The sequence below is a fragment of the Saccopteryx bilineata genome, chromosome 10, assembly GCF_036850765.1.
Source record: "Saccopteryx bilineata isolate mSacBil1 chromosome 10, mSacBil1_pri_phased_curated, whole genome shotgun sequence".
Lineage (NCBI taxonomy): Eukaryota > Metazoa > Chordata > Mammalia > Chiroptera > Emballonuridae > Saccopteryx > Saccopteryx bilineata.
In genome coordinates this window covers 36,117,081-36,139,951 of record NC_089499.1, presented here as the reverse complement: position 1 = coordinate 36,139,951, position 22,871 = coordinate 36,117,081, and the positions used below count along the sequence as shown (strand labels likewise).

Below are 22,871 nucleotides of genomic sequence, written 5' to 3'. Positions count from 1 at the left end.
ATGTGGAAATTCTGGAGGTTTCAGCATTAATTTTTTTTGCTAGGCGGGTAAGGGAAAGCATGAATCATTAACAAATATTTGATTGCTTTATCAACATATTAGATTGTTGATCTGGATATATTAGTTCCAAATTGAGAGTATCAAACCCCATCTTCACACTTTATTGCATCTACACAAAAACCACAAGCTTAAGGTCATATTATGTAATTGCGGCAGGTCAATTTTTAAATTGACCTTAATTAATTAATTTTTGACAGAGACAGAGAGAGAGAGTCAGAGAGAGGGACAGATATTGACAGGTAGATAGGAAGGGAGAGAGATGAGAAGCGTCAATTCTTCATTGCAGCTCCTTAGTTGTTCATTGATTACTTTCTCATATGTACCTTGACCCGGAGCTACAGCAGAGTGAGTGACCCCTTGCTCAAGCCAGTGACCTTGGGTTCAAGCCAGCAACCTTTGGCCTCAAACCAGTGACCATGGGGTCATGTCTATGATACCGCGCTCAAGCGGGCAACCCGGCACTCAAGCTGGTGACCCTGTGCTCAAGCCGGCAACCTCGGGTTTTCGAATCTGAGTCCTCCACATCCCAGTCCAATACTCTTATCAACTGTGCCACCACCTGGTCAGGCGGCAGGTCAATTTAATCAAGAGAATTAGATGTTTTATGAGAATAGAGCTAGTATTTCCCAAATCTTTCAAGGACTTTGAGTGGCCAAATAGGAATGTTATTTTCCTGAATAAAGTATAAAAAAAAGAACCCTTAACTTTCATTAAGAGGCATCAAGTTTGAAATTCTCAAAATAAAGTGATGTTTCTTTTGGATGGTCCTCACGTATCATCTTAGCAGTCAGTTTCCTTCAGGCATTAATGTCACACAAGTAAGAGACATTTTTGGATAGGAATAACAACAAAATAAAATAAGAGTGGGGTATGATTTTCTAAAAATCTTATCAAGTACTTTTTTCTTCAAAGAAATGCAGTGTGGTTCAGCGGTTTAAAAGTATAGTGTCGAGCAAAGACAGCTTGAGTTCAAATCCCATCACTGCCACCTTCCAGCTCTCTTTATTGTAGATAGATTACTTAGCCTCAGTCTCCCCATCTGTACAATGGGCATGATGTTACTATTCGTACTTGCCTCACAGGACTAGCACATACTAAATGGCTTATAAGTGTTTATTAAAATATATATATATATACACAAAATGTATTTGTTGATTACAGGAATTTTTTTTTTCAATTGCTTTAATGAAATTAAGATACTCCAAGTGTACACATTCCCATCCATATGGGTACTTTTTCCACATTTTAATGAAAAGTAACTTCTTAGGCATTAACTGAGACTAATTAACTAATTCCCAAAACTATATAATTCAATGTGGTCAATAAAACTTGGGCAAAAAAGAGGCAATTTACTTCCATAATTCTAAGAAAAAAGTTGAGATATAGCAAGAGACTAGAAAAGTCGAAAAGGTATCTACCACATACATTGAATGTTATTCTACTTTATTTAAATTATTCTACTTTATTACTAACAAGATAACAAATCTTTAGAAAAGCAATGGCTTGCTGGGTTTTGTTCCTTCTGCAATATTTACCTTCACATTTGTGAACTGAAGCTGGCTTCACTGTGGAATCTGTCTTCACATTTTGACTTATTTTTCTAAGCCTTTTATTACAGTTGACCTGTGCTAAAATCTAGTTGTTTTCTTCTTCTTGAGAATATTAGGAATATTGTGTTCTCTCAGAAAGAAAGAAAGAAATTCTCAAAGTAACAGTTTTAATAAGCTCTGAAGTTTTTTTGTTTTTCCAGCAAATAAAACTTTCATCATTTTAATAACAGTTGTCATTTCAAGATGTCGTATAAGAAGATTGAAAAACAAAAAACATTTTCAAGAGTATACAAAGAATTAATGAAAAATGACATCTTATCATTGTTTCAACTTCATAAAACTCAAAATAAGAATGGGAATGATAAATTCCTACCCTTTCCATTCAACATTTTATTTAACCAGCACTTGTATGGTATCCACTATGTGCCAGGCATTGTTCCTGACACTTTACAAGTATTAACCCATTTACTCCTGTAATAGTTCTCTGAAGTAGGTATCACAATTATTCATACTTTACAGATAAGGAAACTGAGACATAAAGAAATTAAATAACTTGTCCAGGATCATATGGCTAGTAAGTGGTAGAGCTTGGATTTGAAGCCAAACAGTTTGGCTCTGCTATCCTATTCTCCTGTTCTCTGTATTTGGTAATGATTAATGACCCAAACATAGGGATATTGGATTGAAGAAAATTCCTTTTGAGTCACTTCACTAAGAATAGTAACTTCTAACACAAAAATACATAGCAAAAAATTGGTTCAAAAGACTTGGCTCCTCTTCTATAAAATTTTAAAGCGGGCCCTGGCCGGTTGGCTCAGTGGTAGAGCGTCGGCCTGGCGTGCAGAGGTCCCGGGTTCGATTCCCGGCCAGGGCACACAGGAGAGGCGCCCATCTGCCTCTCCACCCCTTCCCCTCTCCTTCCTCTCTGTCTCTCTCTTCCCCTCCCGCAGCCGAGGCTCCATTGGAGCAAAGATGGCCTGGGCGCTGGGGATGGCTCCTTGGCCTCTGCCCCAGACGCTGGAGTGGCTCTGGTCGCGGCAGAGCGACGCCCCTGAGGGGCAGAGCCCCTGGTGGGCGTGCCGGGTGGATCCCGGTCAGGCGCATGCGGGAGTCTGTCTGTCTCTCCCCGTTTCTAGCTTCAGAAAAATACAAAAAAAAAAAAAAAAAGACTCAGAAAAGCTTAGTGCTCATGTACCCTTTAAAAATTACTTCAATAAAAAAAATATACAAGTAAGAGGACAGCATGTGTTATAAGAGCAGTGAAAGATGTGAAATTTTAGAAAATAGAGGTAAAAGTATAATAGTTCATAAAATTAATGTGAATCACTAGGGAAATGAAAACCAGATATTGTTGACAGCGTTGCCTCGAATGATTGGAAATGAGCAGGAAGAGTTTTTACTTTGTATTTTATACTCTTTTGTATTATCTGCATTTATTTTTGTTTTGAATACAATTACATATAAAAAATTAATAAAACTTTTAAAAGACACCCTCCCCCCAAAATCTAGCAGTACTTATTTTCTAATCATGTTGTCAATTTTTTTCTTAAGACATTTAATAAGAAGAGGAACTTGTTCGTTTAGTTTAGGGTAGTTTTTAGAAAAAGTGTAAGTTGCTACTTAAGGCAGGTTTACAAATAAAACATTTCAGAAAAATCTTTTATTGATTCAGCATGCTTGCAAAAATAGTAAGATGTAGACATAAAAATATGACTCTTATGGCCCTGGCCGGTTGGCTCAGCGGTAGAGCGTCGGCCTAGCGTGCGGAGGACCCGGGTTCGATTCCCAGCCAGGGCACATAGGAGAAGCGCCCATTTGCTTCTCCACCCCTCCGCCGCGCCTTCCTCTCTGTCTCTCTCTTCCCCTCCCGCAGCCAGGGCTCCATTGGAGCAAAGATGGCCCGGGCGCTGGGGATGGCTCTGTGGCCTCTGCCCCAGGTGCTAGAGTGGCTCTGGTCGCAACATGGCGACACCCAGGAGGGTCGCAACATGGCGACGCCCAGGATGGGCAGAGCATCGCCCCCTGGTGGACAGAGCGTCGCCCCTGGTGGGCGTGCCGGGTGGATCCCGGTCGGGCGCATGCGGGAGTCTGTCTGACTGTCTCTCCCTGTTTCTAGCTTCAGAAAAATGCAAAAAAAAAAAAAAAAAAATGACTCTTATTTTTTCACAATAACCTGAAAGTGGATTTTACAAATTAAAACAAAGAATACATTCTTTCTGTTTCAAAAAGATTGTTATCTAATGGTCTAAAGTGGTACTGTCCCATATGGCCAACACCAGCCACATATGGCTAGTGAGACTTGAATGTGCCTAGTCTAAATTGAAATATGCTATGAGGTTAAAAAAGAAAAAATGAAATTTCAAATACTTAGTATAAAAAACTAAAATATCTCGGCCCTGGCTGGTTGGTTGGCTCAGTGGTAGAATGTCGGCCTGGTGTGCAGAAGTCCCGGGTTCGATTCCCCGCCAGGGTACATAGGAGAGGCGCCCATCTGCTTCTCTACCCCTCCCCCTCTCCTTCCTCTCTGGCTCTCTCTTCCCCTCCCGCAGCCAGGCTCCATTGGAGCAAAGATGGCCCGGGCGCTGGGGATGGCTCCTTGGCCTCTGCCCGAGGCGCTGGAGTGGCTCTGGTCGCGACAGAGCGACGCCCCGGAGGGGAAGAGCATTGCTCCCTGGTGGGCAGACTGTTGCCCCCTGGTGGGCGTGCTGGGTGGATCCCGGTCGGGCGCATGCGGGAGTCTGTCTGTCTCTCCCCATTTCCAGCTTCAGAAAAATACAAATAAAAAACAAAAAAAAGACACTAAAATATCTCATTAGTATTTTAAAAATATTGATTATATGTTGAAGTGATATTTTAGATGCATTGGTGAAATAAATTTTATTATTAGATTTAACTTCATTCTTTATTTTTACCTTTTTAAAATGTGGCTGTTGGCCCTAGCTGGTTGGCTCAGTGGTACAGTGTCAGCCCGGCGTGTGAAAGTCCCAGGTTTGATTCTTGGCCAGGGCACATATAATAGAAGCACCCATCTGCTTCTCCACTCCTCCCCCTCTCCTTTCTCTTTGTCTCTCTCTTCCCCTCCCCCAGCCAAGACTCCATTGGAGCAAAGTTGGCCTGGGCGCTGAGGATGGCTCCATGGCCTCTGCCTCAGGCGCTAGAATGGCTTCAGTTGCAGCAGAGCAACACCCCAGATGAGCAGAGCATCGTCTCCTGGTGGGCATGCCAGGTGGATCCCAGTTGGGCGCATGTGGGAGTTTGTCTCTCTACCTCCCCCTGCTTCTCACTTTGGAAAAATACAAAAAAAAATAAATAAATAAAGTAAAAAATAAAAATAAAATGTGGCTGTTAGAAAATTTGAAATCTCATATGTGACTCTCATCTGTGGCTTGAATTATATTTCTATTAGCCCTGATCTAAAGCACCCAAATACCCCTTATTGTCTATGTATCCCTTATTGTTCAAATGGGGTTTCTATAAAGACAGTTTTAAAAAAGAAAACTAACACTTTGGATTTCACTTACCAAGCACCCCACCATCCCAGCTATGAAGAAAGAAACAATGGCAACAATATTAGGATAAGACAAACAATGGGAAGTTGAGAAAATAGGAAACACGATTGAGAAAAGAAATGCAATATCCAGATGATGTATTATAGACTCGTATAGCTGAAACCTGTATAATTTTATTAATCAATGTCACCCAAAAATTTCAATAAAATTTTTTTTAAAAAAAGGTTTGTTTGTTGAATGACTCCCATAAAATGTTTGGCTCTAACGCTTGTGTCCTTCCAATGCCTCAAGTTATTCTTTTTATAGTCATGTTTTCTCAATACTTTCTTTACGCAATGCCATTCTAGCTAGGAATATGCTACCTACAACTCTTCCTTAGAACTTTCTTATGTATACAATGCTGATATTTTTTATAGTAGGGAATGTCCCTACATTGACGTAGTAATTATTGCCATATTCTAATTCTGTTCAAAGTCCCCCATAGTGGTTCAAATGCGGGGAATGCATTTCAGAGCAATGCTTATCTCAACCCCAGCAATTCTCTTTCTAACAATATTATTCATCATCATGTCAACTGGACCGATTTTTTCCTGACCCATCTCAAAAAGTCACTTTTATCAGTACAGATACTTTCCTAGTGAATTTGGATGATTAACTTATTTCCTGAGAAATGTTACAGTACATTTGTGCTCTCTGCTTTATCACTACAGATCATTTGTCACTTTGAGTTTTCATTTGTCACATATGAATACTGCCATGAAGTATGAAAAGCGATTTCAGCATTAATCAACAGTGTAGTTCTGTGGAAGGTAAAAGAAAAAACTAAGTTGGGAATGAGAGCTTTTTATACTCTATGGGCAGGACCCAGAGAGATGGTAGAAGGAAAAGAAAGGGGGATGTGAAAAAATCTCTCAGAACCAACAGAAAATAGAGGTCCTTTTAGCCATTAATGGTAAGACAATATCTGAGGAAAAGATTGTGAAAGTTTTTACTTTTACATTTTGTAGACCCTGAATAAGATAGTTTGTTGGGGACAAACATCTTAATAATCGCATTAGCGATGGACAGTTTAGCATCTAACCAGGCATTAGCAAATAGATGTCTGTTGAATGAATGAGAAAATCCATGACTTGCAGTTTTGTTCATGCTTCTATTTTAAAGTCTCATCACTTATTAGCATAAGATAGTGTGGCTTCCTTACTGAAAGGGCTGGCTACTTTATGGAGACAGAACTGTCTCCTTTGTTCTTGCTGCTATAGATGTTTTTCCCTTTCCCAAGCCAAGAATGTAGCCAAATCTTTCATTTTTTTTGCTTTTTTTTTTTTGGTTGCCTGTGTGCCTCTTATGTTCCAGAAGAATGCAGCAGTTGCCAGGCAAGAGAAGACAATTTCTCAGGCTTTTGTTTGCAATAGCCTTGGCTCAGGGAGAATTATGTAGAAAGTCAGAATGGTAGAGGTAGGTGCTTGGAGTTTTACAGGTGGAAGCTGTGGAATCCAAGGGGAGAGGAAGATTTCCGAGTCTAAGAGATGGGGTAGGGTTCTGAGAGCGTTCTGTGCATGTCAAAGATCCCAGCACTTGGTGAACATGTTAAGGACACTACTCTTTCATGGATTCTTGCTGTATTGGCCAAGAGTTTGCTTAAAGGCTTTAATTAGTGTAAAAAAAATAGAAGACTGGATAAAGAAGATGTGGCACATATATACCATGGTATACTATTCAGCCATAAGAAATGATGACATTGGATCAATTACAACAAAATGGTGGGATCTTGATAACATTATACAGAGTGAAATAAGTAAATCAGAAAAAAACAAGAACTTCATGATTCCATACATTGGTGGGACATAAAAACGAGATTAAGAGACATGGACAAGAGTGTGGTGGTTACGGGGGGCAGGGGGAGGGAAGGAGGGAGAGGGGGAGGGGGAGGGGCACAAAGAAAACTAGATAGAAGGTGACGGAGGACAATCTGACTTTGGGTGATGGGTATGCAACAGAATTGAATGACAAGATAACCTGGACATATTTTCTTTGAATATATGTACCCTGATTTATTGATGTCACTCCATTAAACTAAAAATTTATTTATATAAAAAAAAATCCCAGCACTGCTTGCAGTTATCACCCCAGCGGGGGACTGGACAGGGCCAGGCTGGCTAACTCCAAGCGTGTGGCCTTGGGAGCCATGGCACAGATCTCCTCCGCCTACTTTCAGAACACCATGTGGGAATGGAAAGTGAGCAGATTGGAGACCAGTTTGGACAGCGGCCTCATGGACCCTTCTCTGTCTTTTCCTACCAGGTACCTCTGGAACCTTTAGTTGAACCCGAGTTGATGAAGAATACCACCAATGAAGGAGACTGAATTTCCCAACAACTGGATGGTTGGAAGCTCAACGCAGAATAAAATTGTTAAGAATAAATTTCAGGCTTACTACAATGGTACTACCATTCATGAAAGTGCTTTCTTGGACAATGACCAGTCCAGAGTACAAAATGAAAAAAACAAATTGTTCACATGAATGTGAGAACTAGATGTTACTTCTATGTTAATCTAGTCATGACTCTCCATTTCTAGCCTATGAAACTAAGGTTTAAAAATTTAAAAAAATAGGCCCTGGCTGGTTGGCTCAGCGGTAGAGCGTCGGCCTAGCGTGCGGAGGACCCGGGTTCGATTCCCAGCCAGGGCACACAGGAGAAGAGCCCATTTGCTTCTCCACCCCTCCGTCGCACCTTCCTCTCTGTCTCTTTCTTCCCCTCCCGCAGCCAAGGCTCCATTGGAGCAAAGATGGCTCGGGCGCTGGGGATGGCTCTGTGGCCTCTGCCTCAGGTGCTAGAGTGGCTCTGGTCGCAACATGGCGACGCCCAGGATGGGCAGAGCATCGCCCCCTGGTGGGCAGAGCGTCGCCCCATGGTCGGTGTGCCAGGTGGAACCCGGTCGGGCGCATGCGGGAGTCTGTCTGACTGTCTGTCCCCGTTTCCAGCTTCAGAAAAATGCACAAAAAAAAAAAAAAAAAAATATATATATATATATATATATATATATATATTTATTTATATATTCCAGTTTGGCCTAAACCCAGCATGGAGCCGAGGCAACTGGTCATCATCCTTCAGGCTACTTTTCCATCTCCCTGATCACTTGAGAAATTCACATCTATTTGTAGCAATTAAAATACATTATCCTTTTGCCATGGCCATGAATAACCCTTATCAAAATAAAACCTCTTAATTTTAAAATGAAATAAAGAAATCAGAACTTTAAAAATATCCAGCTCTGATAGTTGAGGTAAAAACAAACAAACAAACAAAAACCAAAACCAAACAACAACAACAACAACGTGTACATGGATTTTCTCGTTATTCCCTGTTGTAGAAATTGTAGGAAAATGACCTGAACTACAACTAACGTAGTTGATACTATAGATTATGAGAATTAAATACCTCTTTCTTTTTTTTTTTTTCATTTTTTTCATTTTTCCTAAGCTGGAAATGGCGAGGCAGTCAGACAGACTCCCACATGGGCCCGACCGGAATCCACCCGGCACGCCCACCAGGGGGCGATGCTTTGCCCCTCTGGGGCATCGCTCTGTTGCCTCCAGAGCCACTCTAGCGCCTGAGGCAGAGGCCAAGGAGCCATCCCCAGCGCCCGGGCCATCTTTGTTCCAATGGAGCCTCGCTGCGGGAGGGGAAGAGAGAGACAGAGAGGAAGGAGAGGGGGAGCAGTGGAGAAGCAAATGGGCACCTCTCCTGTGTGCCCTGGTCGGAAATCGAACACAGGACTCCTGCACGCCAGGCCAATGTTCTACCGCTGAGCCAACCAGCCAGGGCCTAAATACCTCTTTCTAAGGCATTTTCAATATAGATATGTGTATGTATGTGTTGGCGGTCAAATCCTGGGCCAGAGTGTGTATGTTTGTATTAATTAATGGCTGAAAAAATAATTTATTAAACTTTCTGATTGGGTCTTACTTCTTAAGAATCATCCTATAACATTCTACTCCTTTAATTTTCTCCCATTATCCAGTCTTCTTTAATCAATGTCTCTGTCACACCTTGTATTCTTTGGATCTTTACAGGCAAAATGCTAATTGGAGTTTGAGTTCTCGTTTCTCTCTGGACACCTATGCCAGAGACTACAACTACGTTTGGCAGAGAGCGTGTTTCTACACTGAGGAGTCCTAACTAAGCAACCCGAGTGTCCATTCATCAGGTGGGCCAACAGCTGTCCCTGCATTATGGTAAGTTCCTGCTCTAGGCAGACTCCAGAGGAAGAGTGTGGGCAGGGTGATGCCCTCGCGGTGAAGCTGTCCTTCGAATGCTGCGTCACTGAGAGATGCTGCTTCCCAGCCGTCTGTTCAGACGCTCCGATAGGATTCTCGCTGCCAGCAGGGCCCATGGCGGATGAGGGTAAATAGAAGCACCAGTAGGACACCAGACACCAGGAAGAAGGCAACGGCGAGGACGATCCTTAGAACTGTGGGGAAACAGGGGGAGCATTAATGTAAAATTAATGGGTTGGAAAACTGTGATGATCACCCATTGGTGTTGACTTCTGCCTCAATTGTAAATGTCAGTCAGTGGCGTTTGTGAAGCAGCCTTGAACTCAGCACAGTGTGGGGAAAAGGGCACTGGACTGGGAGTTGGGAGATGACCTAGGTCCCAGTGCCAGCATGACCTTTGACCTTTGGGCCTCAGTGCCTCCCCCCCTTCCAGGGAGGGCAATTGACTGAAGTGTCACTCTCTCTCTTTTTCTCTCACAGCAAGTAAAGAAAGAATTTACTGGCTGTGCAGGAAGAAAGGCAGGAAAAGAGGGCCTTGAAGAAAGGTTCAGGGGGTTAGCCTGGGACCAGCTGCCACGCCCACTGCTTCCCTGGCTGCAAGTCTGGTGGGGCTCCTTAGAGCTGAGGAGAAAGAGGGAGGCAAGGGCGCCAGGGGGAAGAAGAGGAGGAGGCAGGGGAGGAAGGCGTGGGTGTGCTCCCCGAAGGGAAAGCCCTTGACAGAAGTACATATTTCTTAAATCCCCTTACAGTAAGTTAAAAAAAAAAAAAAAAAAAAAAAAAAAATCCCCTTCCAGGATTAGCTTGATGTACTTTTCGACAATTAAAATGACTAATTGGCCCTGGCCGGTTGGCTCAGCGGTAGAGCGTCGGCCTGGCGTGCGGGGGGACCCGGGTTCGATTCCCGGCCAGGGCACATAGGAGAAGCGCCCATTTGCTTCTCCACCCCTACCCCCTCCTTCCTCTCTGTCTCTCTCTTCCCCTCCCGCAGCCAAGGCTCCATTGGAGCAAAGATGACCCGGGCGCTGGGGATGGCTCCTTGGCCTCTGCCCCAGGTGCTAGAGTGGCTCTGGTCGCAATGGAGCGACGCCCCGGAGGGGCAGAGCATCGCCCCCTGGTGGGCAGAGCATCACCCCCTGGTGGGCAAAGCGTTGCCCCATGGTGGGCGTGCCGGGTGGATCCCGGTCGGGCGAATGCGGGAGTCTGTCTGACTGTCTCTCCTCGTTTCCAGCTTCAGAAAAATACAAAAAAATAAATAAATAAATAAATAAAATGACTAATTGTTTATGGCCTCAGGGTCAAAGGAATTTCTGAATACTCAACTGCTATCTTCAATTGGGTAGAAAAGAAGTGAACTATCATTTTTAGATCTTCGATTTTTGGTAAATATCTTTTAGAGAGGAAACCTTGAGCACATATTGATGACAGCAAGCATTTTTTAGGACCACTGCATGCTATTGCTAATGTGTACCTCTGTTTACATGTATCCCTTTGATGGCTGACCAGTCAGGATGCAGATATATGGGGCAGTTTTAAGTGAGATACTATTCATAGTTTCATTTGGAAAATCACCTCCTGTACACACACACACACACACACACACACACACACACACCTACTCCACTACAGTACAGACATCATAAATATCAGTTTGTACCACCTCTAAACGTATGTCTGATTTTCATTGTAAAAATATGGGATTGCTTGTTGGCAGTGGGAGAGCAAAGATCTCTCTGATCCTGGCAGCTCTGGCCCCAGAACCCTAGTGCTCCATGGTATCACTTATGTAGCCTAACTTTATCATTGAAGAGAGATGGAATATGTGGGATCTTATCAGTCGTATAATTTTAAAAGCCATCAATTCGCCTGGCCAGGTGGTGGCGCAGTGGATAGAGCGTCAGACTGGGATGCAGAGTACCGAGGTCGCCAGCTTGAGCGCGGGCTCATCTGGTTTGAGCAAAAGCTCACCAGCTTGAATTCAAGGTGGCTGGCTCCAGCAGGGGGGTTGCTCGGTCTGCTGAAGGCCCGCGGTCAAGGCACATATGAGGAAGCAATCAATGAGCAACTAGGGTGTTGCAACGCGCAATGAAAAACTAATGATTGATGCTTCTCATCTCTCTCCGTTCCTGTCTGTCTGTCCCTGTCTATCCCTCTCTCTGACTCGCTCTCTGTCTCTGTAAAAAAAACAAACAAACAAAAAACCCATCAATTCACTAAGGACTTCCAAATTTCAATCTTTTCCCAACTCAAGACTCATATGTCCCACTGTGTCCTCCACATACTCCCTTGGGCATCTAAGAGACATTCCAAAACTAAACTCCCGACCTCTGTGTACCCCTCCCCCACACATCCTGCCAAGTCTGTTCCCCCCACAGTCTCCCCACTTCAGCTGATGGAAAGTTCCTTCTTCTAGTGTCACAGTCCAAAACTCTAGGAGTCTTCCTTAACGCCTCTCTTTCTATCACATCCTATACTCAGCCTGTCAAGAAATCCTCTTGGTTCTGTCAGAAACTGTATCTGGAAACCTGCCTTACTTGTGGTGGCACAGTTGATTTGAGTGTCTGCCAGGATGCTGAGGGCCCTGGTTTGAAACCCTGAGGTCACAGACTAGAGCACGGGCTTGCCAGCTCAAGCGCAGGATCATTGATGTGATCCCAAGGTCACTGGCTTGAATCCAAAGGTTGCTGGCTTGAAGTCCAATGTTGCTGACTTGCGCAAGGGGTCACTGGCTCAACTTGAGCTCCCCGGTCAAGGCATGTATGTGAAACAATCAATAAACAACTGAGGGAAGCAACTATGAGTTGATTCTTCTCATCTCTCTCCTCCCCTCCTCCTGTCTCTTTCTTTCTAAACAAATGAACGAACAAACAAACAAAAACTATATCTGGAAACCAATGGTTTCTCCCCTTCTCTGCCACCACTCTGCTTTGAACCCTATCATCTTTTGCCAGGATTACAACCCCACCCCCACCCCACCACTGCTCCTTAGCTCCTATCTTTCTCCCAGACCTGTCTCCTGCCTTCTTGCCTCATTCCATTTAGTCCTTTCCTCAATTCCATTTAGTTTCCTCCAGCTTTACATTAACTCCATCCTCAGTAGTAATGGCACTCAGCCACCAGGATCTAATTTTATTAATATTCACCTCCCCGTGATGCTGAGGCATCCTGACATCATGAGAAAAGCACTGAACTATGTGTAATAATTGCTAAAATAAAGGTCTATTTTTTTTTAAAAAAAATCTTTATTTATTGATTTTAATGAGAGAGGGAGGGAAAGAGAGAGAGACAGGAACATTGACCTGTATGTGCCCTGACCAGGGATTGAACCGGCAACCGGTGTACTTTGGGTTGATGTCCCAACCAACTGAGTTATCCAGCCAGGGCTACAATCATCTGTTTTTAACACAGCAGCCAAATGACTTCAAGTCAAATCATGGCACTCCTCTACTTAAAGTCTGCAAAGAATGCTCATCTCACTTGGAATGACAACCCAAATCCTAATGACAACAGTTTATGAGACTCTTCATCACCTGGCCTTCTTAACCTGTTGGATTTCCTCTTCTATTTCTCTCCTTTCACTTATTATCTTTTGGCCACACAAGCCTTCCTGTGGATCCTCAAACACACCAGACACACTCCCCCTTATCACCTTTGCTGTATTGTTACTATTGTCTGGATGCTCTTCTTACATATCTCCGCATTAGGCAGCTGCATCACCTTCTGAGCTCAAATCTAAACTTTTCATCGAGGGCATTCATTTTTTTTTAAATTTTTTATTTATTCATTTTAGAGAGGAAAGAGTGAGAGTGAGAGAGAGAAAGGAGGAGGAGCAAGAAGCATCAACTCCCATATGTGCATTGACCAGGCAAGCCCAGGGTTTTGAACTGGTGACCTCAGTGTTCTAGGTCAACACTTTATCCACTGCGCCACCACAGGTCAGGCACCTCCATAGTGAGGGCTTTCATTTAAAGCTGACACTTACATGCCCTCTCCCCACACTCATCTCCAGCCTGGTGCTTGTGACTTTCACCTTACAAAGTACTTATTTATTATTTATTGTTCATCCTTTTCTCCTCCTAATAGAATGTAAGCCTCATGAAGAAAAGAAATTTTGTCTTTTTTGTTCATGAATGTATCCCAAGCACTTAGATCATAGCAGGTGCTCAATAAATATTTGTGGGATGAATTAATGATCTAGAACTTCTGGGTCATGATGTCAGGATGCCTCAGCATCACGGGGAGGTGAATATTAATAAAATTAGATCCTGGTGGCTGGGTGCCATTAGTACTGAGGATGGAGTTAATGTAAAGTTGGAGGGAACTAAATGGAATTGAGGAAGTGAGGAAAGGACTAAATGGAAATGAAGGAGGAAGGCAGACACTAATGATTCTTAAAAACTAATGTTCATGTCTAGCTTTCTTTATTTGGAAATTATTTTTAATGTTTTTGTTTGTTTGTTTTTTTGCTATATTGCCATGGTGGTTTCATGGAATGTGTTTTCCCTCTCTCCTTCCTTCATGCCTACCTAGGCATGCAGTGAGCACACACCACATGCCAGGCCAGCTGTGTGTTAGGTTCTTGGGTTCTATGATCCCTGATCTTGAGGAGATGCAATACCTAGTGGGGATATCAGATACACAATGACGAGATACTGTGATTCATAGTAACACAGAGGTCTAGAAGATATGGCATTGGATCAGAAAGAAAGTTGCAATTAATACAAAGTATTCTATTTGAAACAAAAAGAGTTTGGAAAGTTTTCTGAGAAAACGATCAGATTTGAGCTGGCCTGGGAGAGAAGGAAGATTTTGCCTGGAGCAAGAGGGAGCAGCACAAGAGCATGTCTGGGAGATCATAAGCAGTTGCCTGTGACTGGAGTGTAGGTTATGGTGAGGTGAGACCAGGTGTGTAGGTTGGGGTCCAGGTTTAGAAGGCCTGGTTTGCTGTGGCGCAAAGGAAATCATCAGCAATTATTACACATGGAAGTGACACGACCCATTTTGTGTTTTTAGCAAACCCAAAACTATGGCAGAAGATGGGATCGTGGAGACACTATATATCTGATTGAGAGCTATTCAAATGCCTTTGAGGAGATACTGAGTGATGGCCCTGAGAAGGCAGATGAGGGAATTCTGGAAATACTTCTGAAGTAGCATTGACAGGCTTTGTGGTGAGCTAAATATACTGGTAAAGAAGTTGTGGTGAAGTCACCCTGTGCATCCTACCTTCTATGAATGAAAAGGTGACCAGGCTTTAAATTGAGATTAGAAGCACATTAAAAAGGATTAATTTGAAGTAGAGGAGGTTATAAATTTTGTTTCAAATGCAAGATTGAGATAGGATAATAACCTACTACTCCATAAATATCTATTGCTTATTAAATATTCATATACTTTGACCCACTATTACTATTTTGGGGAATTTGTCCTAAGGAAATGATCCATAAGACAGTACGGGATGGAAAGGGACTATGATGTAAATAGAAATAAGGTGTTGGAAAGTGTCAGGCTTGAATCCTGACCCCACCTCTGGGGCATGTGATTTTCCAAGGACCAGCATTTCTCTCTGCAAAATGGAGACAAGTGGTGCTGACAGGGAAAGAGGTTGCTGAACCAGGCACTGGTGGCTTTCAAAGAGGAAGTTTCAGAAAACATACAGGAAGGATGAACATCATTTCATAGGATAGTTCAGGAATGAGGGAGAGGAGGAAATAGAGAATGCAAGTTATTAGTTCGAGAAAATTGGGATTGAAGGGAGTGAGACGGGGCTGGCGCTAGAGGGTACTCCTGATGAGAGGAAGATGTGGGCGCTTTCATCAGAGAGGCGATGGAGCCAACGAAGAGGTTCACTGAGGCCCAAGGAGACGGAAGAGCTGGGAACACAGGCACAAGGAAAGGAGTGAAGTTTCTCAAGGAGGAACACGTTTTCCTGAGAAAACAGCAGTAAAGGCAGGTTAAAGCTGCTGAGCTACTGTGAGGTTGTGACAGGAAAACCTAAAAGGGTTTTCAGTGGATTATCTTGGTCTCCTTAGGACAGCTCATGACAATTAAAGAAGCCAAGATAGAATTATACATTTCAGGAAAATACTAAGGCCTTTCTGTAGAAAACAGGAAAAGAGGCCAGTGAGGGTGACAGTATTTACTAAATAGGGTTGAAAGCTCCATCCAGCTGAGGTTGGAATAGAAACCTCAACGTTCACAGTTTGAAATGGTGACAATAGGCTTAAGCTGCACCCAGCAGATTGGAATGAAGAACTGTGTGTTTGATTTGATCTAAGGCTGGATATTGGTATGGTGGGCGTGGTATGAGATGGAACATTGTTATGGCCGACCAAACTGCCTCGGGTGAGGGCAGGCGTGGAAGAGAGGAGGGAGTCAGTGTGTACCAAAGTAAGTTCCCAATGTCTTTTATGACTGATGAGACACGTCTTGGGAAATTGATAAGAATGGCAACAAGGACGAGAAAAAAATATTGCAATCAGATGGCCTCATTTCTGAGGTGGGAGGAGTGCTGGGAGGGGTATCATTAAACTGGGCCTCTAAAGAGCAGTGGGGGACAAGGGAATGCCGAGGTGACTGTGCTGAAAACAGGTCCCATATACATAGGTATTTATAGTCAATGACTTCATCTTTATAGTGCGATCACATTTGTGGCTCATTTATAGCTTCTCTCCCCTATTTATTGAACAACTGAGTCCAGATTTCTGACATCTGGGTCCAGCCATAAAGAAGTCAGGCTACGTATTGAGGGCTGAACATTTATTTAATTAGCAAATATCGATGGAAGATACCAGGTTTTAGGCATTGTTGACTGCCTGGAAATTCAAGAAGGAAAAAGGTATAAATCCCGCCTTTAAGGCTCATGGTTGACTCTTGGGCATGTGTATATGTGCTGTAGATTTTCAGTTGTGCAAGGATTGTTAAGGGAAATGGGAACTAGCCACCAGTCAATCTCCTTCCTATGAAATAACTGAAGGTGGGGATTGAGGTGGGGGTGGGGAGAGTGCTAGTTGAAGAATGTCTGATTGTGTTAGTAAAATTTTGGAATTAAGAAAGCGTTTTCTAAAAAAGAATTTTATTATTTTTAAGTAACATGGAACTTAAGTATGGAACTTAGACTTATGAAAGTTCTAGCAAAGGCTCTGATTAATTTAATTGATATGAGAATTAAATTAATTGGGTTTGCTAGCTGGAAACACTGCCTTACAGGTAGGCTCAAGATTTCACAGGTGGAAATGCCCTAAGGAGTAGGGCGGCCAGGCATTCTGGGTATCTATCTAGAACATGTCCTTACTTAATGGCTTTTTCCTGCTTCCTGTATTGGCTTTCTCAGAACACCCTAAATGTTCTAAATTTGGCCTTTAAAAATAAATTATAAAAATCCAACAGTTAGAGCTATTAATTAAAACTATCTGGGCATCCTATACTTTTATCTGCTAAGTTTGGTTTCCCTACCAAGGAGTCATTCTACCACTGCAAACTTTCATGCTCTATCCTGCTCCGTAGTGTCTCTGTCAAGGCAAGTGACCACCCAGCCCAACAGACACATCCAGTCCCAGAAGTTTTCTAATATGTACACAATCTGTCTTCCTGAAATGTTTACCTGCTGCCCCTAGCATCACTGTTTGAGACCATATAAAACAAATGGCCTTTTTTTTACTTAAGTAAGTTCAAATACTAAATTCACTTTGTTGAAGACCACCTCATGTTAGACTCTTAACAAGCTTTCTATGAGCTAAAACCAATTGTGTGCTGGTAACCGGATCTAATAAAACAAAAGTCAAAAAGCAACACTCTGATTTGTGGCATATGCTGATTTCTGTGGTGAAAATAGTCCACCCATGACACCATGAGAAATTTCAAACTCCCAAAATGAAGTTGTGGAACTGGGAGTTGGGAAGCCATGCACCCACGCCACGCTTGCCCTGCTTTGGCTGGCTCCAGCACACCTGTCCCCGAGTTTGCTTTTTATTAACATATTTTTGTTTTCTTTTTAATTTTTTTTTATTTTTCTGAAGTTGGAAACGGGGAGGCAATCAGACAGACTCCTGCATGGGCCCGACCGAGATCCACCTGGTATGCCCACCAGGGGGCGATGCTCTGCCCATCCAGGGCATTGCTCTGTTGCAACCAGGGCCATTCTAGCTCCTGAGGCAGAGGCCACAGAGCCATCCCCAGCGCCTGGGCCAACTTTGCTCCAATGGAGCCTCAGCTGCGGGAGGGGAAGAGAGAGACAGAGAGGAAGGAGCGGGGGAGGGGTAGAGAAGCAGATGGGCGCTTCTCCTGTGTGCCCTGGCCCGGAATCTAACCTGGGACTCCTGCACGCCAGGCCGATGCTCTACCACTGAGCCAACCGGCCAGGGCCTTATTAACATATTTTGAGGCTTAATTATATTTCATTCTATGTGGATCTTGAATTGTTGATAGTGGTGGTGTTTTGTTTTTTTAAAAATTTTTTATTTATTCATTTTAGAGAGGAGAGAGAGAGGGAGAGAAGAGAGAGACAGAGAGAGAGAAGGGGGAGGAGCAGGAAGCATCAACTCCCATATGTGCCTTGACCAGGCAAGCCCAGGGTTTCGAACCGGCGACCTCAGCATTTCCAGGTCGACGCTTTATCCACTGCGCCACCACAGGTCAGGCTGATAGTGGTGTTTTGAGGAAAAGATTTCTATAGACATGCCACTGGTAGTTTTGATAAGAAGTGACAGACTAGCTGTGGAGGATGGAGAGGGAGGGGGTCTAAAATATCTCCCAGGTTACTCAGGTCTTTCTGCAAATCAAGATAGAATCTAGGAGTAGATTCAGGGAGAAAAGGTTAATAATTTATATGTTCATTGAGCAAATACTCATCGATCACCAATCAGTGCCAGGCACAAGCACTTCTAGGTGCTAAGGACAGATGCAGCAGCAAACACCAGGGTAGAATCCTTGCCCTTGTCAGATGACATTTTATCTCTAGAACTGGCCCCTTGAAGGAAACTTGCGGGAATCTCTTTGAAGACCGAGGCTTCTGCTGAGTATGTAACTTATTCTTTTCAGTGTCAAGCTACTAGAATATTTGAGAAATGCCTTTCAAGTACCTTGCACCACACCATTCGAAAGCTCCACCCAAACTGATTTCAGATGGGTCAGCTACTGCAAGAAGCCTTCCCTGACATTCCTTAACACCTCCTTCCCTCCCTCCAAATCCAGGTAGCTAGCTAGCTATGGTCCCCATAACAATCCTGTAGTCAACACAAAACCCCTTGTTTTTCTGTGTAATATGTATCGCTTTACTTCCCACTACATTGCGAATTGTCCTAGGATGTTTTCTTGGCAAATTTTATCTTCAGTAGATGAAGTAGAGCCATCAATCAGCTTAGCTTGTATCTAAAGTCTATTTACTAACAATGTATAATGTTAATTTAAGCCAGTCAAATAATTTTACTTTCTTTTTTTTTTTGTATTTTTTCTGAAGCTGGAAACGGGGAGAGACAGTCAGACAGACTCCCGCATGCGCCCGACCGGGATCCACCCGGCACGCCCACCAGGGGGCGACGCTCTGCCCACCAGGGGGTGATGCTCTGCCCCTCTGGGGCGTCGCTCTGCCGCAACCAGAGCCACTTAGCGCCTGGGGCAGAGGCCAAGGAGCCATCCCCAGCGCCCGGGCCATCTTTGCTCCAATGGAGCCTTGGCTGCGGGAAGGGAAGAGAGAGACAGAGGAAGAGGGGGTGGGGTTGAGAAGCAAATGGGCGCTTCTCCTATGTGCCCTGGCCGGGAATCGAACCCGGGTCCCCCGCACGCCAGGCCAACGCTCTACCGCTGAGCCAACCGGCCAGGGCTAATTTTACTTTCTATACTTTTCCTCTTTCTACATTAAAATAAAACCTCAAAAGAAGAGAGTTCCTCAAATCTGTCCTTCAGGAACTTTATTACAATTAAACACACAGTTTTCAAAATTCACCATACAAGGTAATGGTATTGAACTTCCTCATAAAGACTTTATTCACTATTTTACATTTGCCTCACTTCTGGAGGAGAGAGTTACATGCATAGAGGAGAAAGAATAATTAGAAGATGGCCCTGAGGTCAAATATTCACTTGGGAAAGAAATAATACAAATAAACATTTCAATCAATATCTCATGTCAGTTATCCCATGACCAACTGGGAGAGGGAATGGCTTTGCCCTGGACTCTGACATCCAGTAGAAATCATCTCTAGAAATTACTTCTTCTTTAGCCGGAATGGTAATGTAGCACACCGTTCTCTAGACATATTGCATCTGCCATATGGCAAATCTCTAGGACTCTATAATAAAAAGAGCTGTGGTTTGAACATGATTTCTTTTTATGTAGAGAGTAGTTTCAGCAGGACCTGTGAGGACTTAGGTTTATCTTAAGATACCAAGATAAAAACCTTACGCATTGTTTTTGTCTTCAGAACAGGTTATCCAACCACACTTTCAACATTCCAATAAGTTTTGACCTTGGATGCATTCAGGACATTCTGACATGTCTAATTGTGTTCCAGTTTGACATGTGACATCATACTTCCTCTCTTAAATCAACTTCATGGTCAATATCTCTGACCATTGGAGCTTCATGAGCAACTCCACTCACGCAGGGCTCTCATCTCTGATGTGTTGTGCCTGAATATCTTGTTCTCATCAACTTACTGATTTGTGTATGTATTCCAAAAGCTGCCATATGTATTATGTACAGCAAAGTTTTCTGGGCCAGTTTGCTTTTGGTGTCTTCAAAAGTAACATGAATTTTCCAGGGCCAAAGGATACAAAGAAGTATTTATTTTTTAGCTCTGTCATCCAATATGTTTTAGCAGAAATATTAAAAGGTAGGATCAGTTTTCTGGTGTAGATTATTTCTCCAGATCTCTCTATTGTATTTCTTTACTCCTTGCGAGAAGGATGGAAGTAATGGGTAAGCTGGTTTTTTGCCCATTAACCTAAAATTAAAGTCTTCCCGTATTTGCTTTCCCTGAGACTGTGGACTTTGTTTGAAATCTGTTCCACTTCAGATACTTAAATAACAGACTCATTTAATTCTGCTCAAGTAAGTCTTGACATCTTCAAACAATGAAAGGTCCAATGTGGCCAGTCATGAAGCTCATGGCAGCCCCATGAACTTTAAAGTTTTACCTCTGATTATATTTTGTCCTTTTATATTAACACTGAGAATGGTCAAGTCAAGGTTTATGGTCAGTTGGGGCAGGGCGAAGTAGAGAGGTAGGAGTTGCTTAAAATTGGGGTCTCTGGTACATACAATTATCACCCCAAACCGATTTCTTTTAAAGCTGGAGATAATGGCCAAGTTATATTGTCAAAGTACCATCAACCTTAAGAAAGGGTGTCCTGCCCTTTCTGTGGGCTCCACATGCAACCTAATCCAACATGTCCTTAGTACCTTGATGCCTGCCCGTGATCTTACACTCCGTGGACCAGTCTTGGGGTATCACGGAGGCAACCAGCTCAGTGAACTTTGTCAGAGGGCAGCTGGGGGTGCAGCCTGGCATTGTGAGAGGATACGGCTCATGCTGAGTATCATTCCGATAGTACATCTCGAGGAAGTACTCCCTGGAGGAGGAAGGAAGAGGAGAGAGCTGTCATTTCAGCATTGTTGAATTGCCACTGAATTTCTTTCTGTTTGACCTGTAACACATCACCTGAGGGACTAGTAGGAGAATTTATGGGAATGAGTAGATTTTAACCAATATAGGGGTGGGGATGGGGAGATTGGGGCAAGTATGGAAGATCTGGAGGGTAGAAATGGGTGGGGGCTGGTTTGTCCGATGACCAGGGGCATATGAAGTAGGGACCAGGACACTTAACCAGAGCAGAGGCTCAAAGGCCATGGTTGGAGGAGTTGGGGGTGGTTTGATGAATCTTGGAGTAAGAATTGGGGGGCAGGTGGGGTATTGGGGTTTCTTTCTTCTATTCTTTCCTTTTTATGCTACTAATTTACTCCTTCCTTTTCTCTTTTCATCTCTCAGTAATTCTTAGTTTTCCCTCTGAGTGAATCTATCTCCTCTCTCCTTAAGCAGGTCATAAACACTGAATTAAATAATGTATAACGTGTACTTGAACATACAGAAAAGACTTTATCAAAATCATACTTCAGAAAGAGGGAGTGGGCATATATTCAAATTTATACATTATCTCATATTAAAGAGGGCTGTCTTCATACTTGATTTAAAATATATATATATTTTAAATATATAAAATTTTAAATATATATATATATATGGTTTGGGGAAGGCCCATTGGCTTAAATCAGTCTCAGTAAAGCTAGTATGAGGTGCTTGTGAAAGTTATTTGCCAAAGTGGCAGGACAGAAATTCATGTAGGGTACTAATGTTGTTATAAACAAGCCTTTTAAAACATCACTTTAAAAAGGCCATATAACAAAATATTCACTTTTTTTTTTTTTTGTATTTTTCTGAAGTTGGAAACGGGGAGGCAGTCAGACAGACTCCCGCATGCGCCCGATCGGGATCCATCCGGCACACCCACCAGGGGGCAATGCTCTGCCCATCTGGGGCGTTGCTCTGCTGCAACCAGAGCCATTCTAGCGCCTGAGGCAGAGGCCACAGAGCCATCCCCAGCGCCCAGGCCAACTTTGCTCCAATGGAGCCTTGGCTGCGGGAGGGGAAGAGAGAGACAGAGAGGAAGGAAAGAGGGAGGGGTGGAGAAGCAGATGGGCGCTTCTCCTGTGTGCCCTGGCCGGGAATCGAACCCTGGTCTCCTGCACGCCAGGCTGATGCTCTACCACTGAGCCAACCGGCCAAGGCCCAAATATTCACTTTTAATATATATACATTTAGAGAGAGGCAGGGAGAGAAAGACAGAGAGAGAGAAACATCAGTCTGTTTCTGTATGTGCCCTGCCCAGGGATCAAACCAGCAACCACTGCGCTTCAGGACAACAATCCAACCAACCAAGCTATCTGACCAGGGCTCTAAGATATATTTTTTAAAACTTCCCTAGTATTATGTGAATGAGTATTTATTTTGTGAGACAACTTTTCCAATGACAGCATTTTAATCTCCAGAGAATATGGCAACTATGACAGTCAAAATCATTCAAAATTCATGATTCCCTTTCCATAGGATAGAGCAGGGGTAGTCAACCATTTTATACCTACCACCCACTTTTGTATCTCTGTTAGTAGTAAAATTTTCTAACCACCCACTGGTTCCACAGTAATAGTGATTTATAAAGTAGGAAAATTACTTTATAAGATTTATAAAGCAGAGTTACAGCAAGTTAAAGCATGTAATAATAATTACTTACCAAGTATTTTATGTCGGATTTTTGCTAAGTTTGGCAGAATAAATCTTTATGAAACAATTTACTACAGTTAAATCTATCTTTTTATTTATACTTTGGTTGCTCCACTACTGCCCGCCATGAAAGCTGGAACGCCCGCACCCTAGTAGGCGGTAGGGACCAGGTTGACTACCACTGGGATAGAGCATG

The 22,871-nt window shown here is 43.1% G+C and overlaps 1 protein-coding gene across 1 annotated transcript; it reads right to left on the bottom strand.

The window, feature by feature from the left end:
• Positions 1-8,164: 8,164 nt before the first annotated feature.
• Positions 8,165-20,964, bottom strand: ACP3 (acid phosphatase 3). The gene is made up of 2 exons (XM_066245522.1): positions 20,800-20,964; positions 8,165-9,595 (listed from the first exon to the last, which is right to left on the bottom strand). The coding sequence occupies exons 1-2, from the start codon at positions 20,951-20,953 to the stop codon at positions 9,477-9,479; spliced, it is 273 nt and encodes a 90-aa protein (XP_066101619.1). The 5' UTR covers positions 20,954-20,964; the 3' UTR covers positions 8,165-9,476.
• Positions 20,965-22,871: the final 1,907 nt, after the last annotated feature.

Coding starts and splice junctions, on each gene's coding strand:
- ACP3 (XM_066245522.1), bottom strand. CDS start 20,953: ATGTACTATCGGAATGATACTCAGCATGAGCCGTATCCTCTCACAATG. Junction 9,596..20,799: donor GATCACGGGCAGGCATCAAG/GTACTAAGGACA, acceptor GTTTCCCCACAG/TTCTAAGGATCGTCCTCGCC.